The following is a 3,732-nucleotide window of genomic DNA, read 5'->3' on the forward strand; positions in this document are numbered from 1 at the left end:
ATTAGAAAAGATATCTTGTGTAAAATTTGGAGACCATAACCCTAATATTTATAACCTTAGCATATTAGTTCTAATCAAATTCTAATTAGCCCATCATTAAATTAGAATTTGATTAGAAGAGTATCTACACATATTTGACCCATACTTTATTTAATAATTAAAAGCCCAATAAAATTCTAACCAAATTAAATCACTTTTAATTTGGGCTAACCTATTATGATAGTAAATAATAACATGTAATTATCCTTATTATATATGTGATGTCTAAATTTTCCAACATAATAATAACAAAAGTCATTTTTGTTCAAATAGCCAATGTTTTTTTTTAATGGTTAAATGTCATTCTAAACTTTTGTAATGGTTGCATAGTCATTTTATTTATTTTTTCTTAAAAAACTATTGAAGCTGTTGCTTTTTAGGAAGAAAAGAATATAGATATAATCCATAGATACATAGATATACAAACTACCCATGGTAGTTTTTCAGTAACTACTCTTTAATAACCTTAATTGGTTTGGGTTCTACCCCATTATGTGCAAATCATATCCAATTGAATCCAATATTTCCAACACAATATATTATTAAAATAAAATTTTAAGAAAATTAAAAACACATCGGATATAAATTTGATTAATATATTACTCATGCAATGTAAAAATATATATAAAAATTTGATGTGATTAAATGGTTGGTGTCCTATATCTATCTAAATTTTGATTGATCAAGAACTAAAATTAATATTGACATCAAATCTTCCACCATTTTTAAAAGAAAAAATAAAATAAATTAATCAAATCAATCATAATTTAAAATTAAAATTAAATTAAATTTAGAGATTAAATATATAAAAAAAACACTTCATGTAAATCCCTACATCTTATATCTAAAGGGGAATAAATTTGATTTTTCATCAGTGTCATGATGATGGGGGCACGTTGAAACTCTGATGTAACAAGGGAAATGTTAACCCTAGTGACATAGCCACATAGGTTAAGGTTGTTTTTATTAGAAAAAATTGTAGTTATTGATTATTTTTTCTACAACTGAGTAAAATAATTGGGAGAAAAATTAAAATGATAACTAAATAATCTTTTAAATAAATGGATCTTTTTAATTTATAAGTCTTTGCAATTATTATATTGGATTTTTCTAAATATTTTAGTTTTTGAAATTATTATACTAGAGCCTCGAACAAATTAAGGGAAGAGACAAAATAGAAACTCCATTGCCATCAATATCATAAGGAACTTTTCCTAAGAAAAACCATCAAACTAGATTAGCACCCCACAATGCTTATGGATGTGGATAGTACCTAATTAATCTTATATAATCTATGTTTTTATGATTCAACTTTCATATAAACAAGTTAAAAACTTTTCAAATTAATCAAATTGATGAGACATATTTTATTATTTTAATTTGAAATAAATTTTTAATCGAATCGAATAAAATAAAGTTCAATTGATAAATTTATTCAAATAAAATTTAAAAAATAAATAAACAAATCAAGTTAAAATATTTGTTAACGATAAAGCTAAATTTCAAGCTAGAACTCACCATATATATTTGAAAGCTGCTTTAATTTAAAGTAAGAGAAAAACAATAAATTTAATATGATAAACTTTATTTAGTAATTTTACTTGCTTAAAGTTTTGAGTTTATCATTTTGGAAAAAAAAGACTTACTTTTTTATAATTTATATAGTTTTAACTTTTTTATTTATGTGATTCTTATAATTTTTATAAAATTTTAGAAATTTGTTTTTACATATATTTTTGACTATTTTATTACTTTTACAAATTCAAAATTGATAGACATTCAATAAGTATTTAGATGACATGGGTTTAAATATTGTTGTCCCTATGATCACATTTTTTTGGTATAATCATAGTTGTTATCATCCATTTTTCAATATAAACTTAGTTTAATTCGAGTCAAAGTGATATCCAATTAAAATACTCTTAATAATATCACTTCAAAATTCAAAACTTGATCCAAATACTGAGCGAACTCCTAAGATTACATTTTAGTATTGAATGAAAAATAACAAATTATATATTTCCAGCTAAAGTGCTTAAGTAACCTAAACCTCCATCATAATGTATTAATCTCAAAGCAACTGTTAAGATTCTTTCCTTTCTCCTTTCTGTTTTGCTTGGTGAATAATGAGAAAATGGTGTAGCAGCAAATTAAGGCATGTAAATGGCTACTCACGTAAGGTCCATGATCTCATATTAGAAGAACCAAACAAACAAGCAAAGGTAATGGGCATTTTCTGCGTTGCAGTTTTCAAATCCTCTTTCTTTTGACTGGCAATTTTTCACACTATAAAAGAATGATATGATACCTTTCATTTCGCATGGAAGAAGAAAAGAAAAACAAAACCAGCAAAATGGCATCCTCGATACTAAAATTTACGTGCATTATTATGTCAGTTTCTTTATCCTTAGGCTTCAGTTCGGCTAATAGGTTCCTGTTGGATCAAACCAATCATGCCCACAAAAACATGGACCCTGTTGTCCATGAACCAATGAAAAACCCTAGTGATGAAAAACTTGGTGTGGGTTATGGCGTTGGAAGTGGCTCAGGAAATGGCATGGGATATGGCATTGAAGATGGGAACCAGTTAGGTACAGCCATTGGATATGGCGTTGGATATGGCATTGGAGAAGGGAACCAGGTAGGTACAGGCATTGGACATGGCATGGGAAGTGGGAACCAGTTAGGGATGGGCATTGGGTATGGCATTGGAAATGGGGATCAATCAGGAAATAACATGGGATTTGGCATCGGAAATGCGAACCAGATGGGAATGGGTATCGGGTATGGCATTGGAAATGGGGGTCAGGCCGGAAATAACATGGGATATGCCATTGGATATGGCACTGGAAATGGGAACCAGTTAGGAACGGGTATTGGATATGGTACTGGAAATGGGAACCAGTTAGGAACCGGTATTGGATTTGGTATCGGAAATGGAGGTCAGTCAGGAAATAGTGTTGGATATGGCGTCGGAATTGGATCAGGTGGAAACAACTGGAATGGACCTGGGACTGGAATTGGAATTGGGTCAGGTTCAGGCGGACTAGGGTCAGGGATTGGCGTGGGATACGGCTCAGGAGGTGTTCCTGCATGTACTACCGGCAATTGCAAGCTAGTGAATGGCCCTGGGAACTGTGTACCAGTTCGTCCAGCTCATTATGAACTTCAAGGACGATCTGCTGCTGGAGCTGCCAAAGAGATGTCGAGGACTATGAGTACAGTTACTCAGCCCTAGACACCATATAACGAGCTAATGATGTTTCAGAGGTTTACGATCAAGCCTCGTTGAATCAAATCAATAAGATAATAAAAACCCAAATAGTCTTTTTGGTAACTTTTTCTTTAATTATTATTATTGTTAGGTTAAACTTAAGGTTGATTGAATTCCTTTAAATTTTAAAATTTTAAAATAATAAAGTTAAAATTACACTTTTCTCTTCCTGAAAATGATAGAATTTTTATTTAATCTTTTTAAAAATTATAAAGATATAAGTTATTAAAATAGCAAAATTGTATTTGTATTATAGTAAAAGTCACAATTTAATTTTGGCCTCCTAAAAATTTTCTTGTTTTGTCCCTAGTTAAACAACGTTGGTAATCACCTAACTATTAGTAAGTTTCTTTTTAATAACCTAACTATCAAAAGTTACAAAATGATTACCCTACTATCTATTTTTTTCTTTTTGTTTG

The 3,732-nt window shown here is 29.7% G+C and overlaps 1 protein-coding gene across 1 annotated transcript; it reads left to right on the top strand.

Annotated features, from left to right (window-relative positions):
• Positions 1-2,506: 2,506 nt before the first annotated feature.
• LOC108451716 (uncharacterized) lies at positions 2,507-3,277 on the top strand. The gene has a single exon (XM_017749375.1). The coding sequence runs from the start codon at positions 2,507-2,509 to the stop codon at positions 3,275-3,277; it is 771 nt and encodes a 256-aa protein (XP_017604864.1).
• The last annotated feature ends 455 nt before the right edge of the window (positions 3,278-3,732 follow it).

This window comes from Gossypium arboreum, chromosome 5, assembly GCF_025698485.1.
Source record: "Gossypium arboreum isolate Shixiya-1 chromosome 5, ASM2569848v2, whole genome shotgun sequence".
NCBI lineage: Eukaryota > Viridiplantae > Streptophyta > Magnoliopsida > Malvales > Malvaceae > Gossypium > Gossypium arboreum.

Bases quoted from the DNA above. Each gene is read 5' to 3' on its own strand.
- LOC108451716 (XM_017749375.1), top strand. From the start codon at position 2,507: ATGGACCCTGTTGTCCATGAACCAATGAAAAACCCTAGTGATGAAAAA.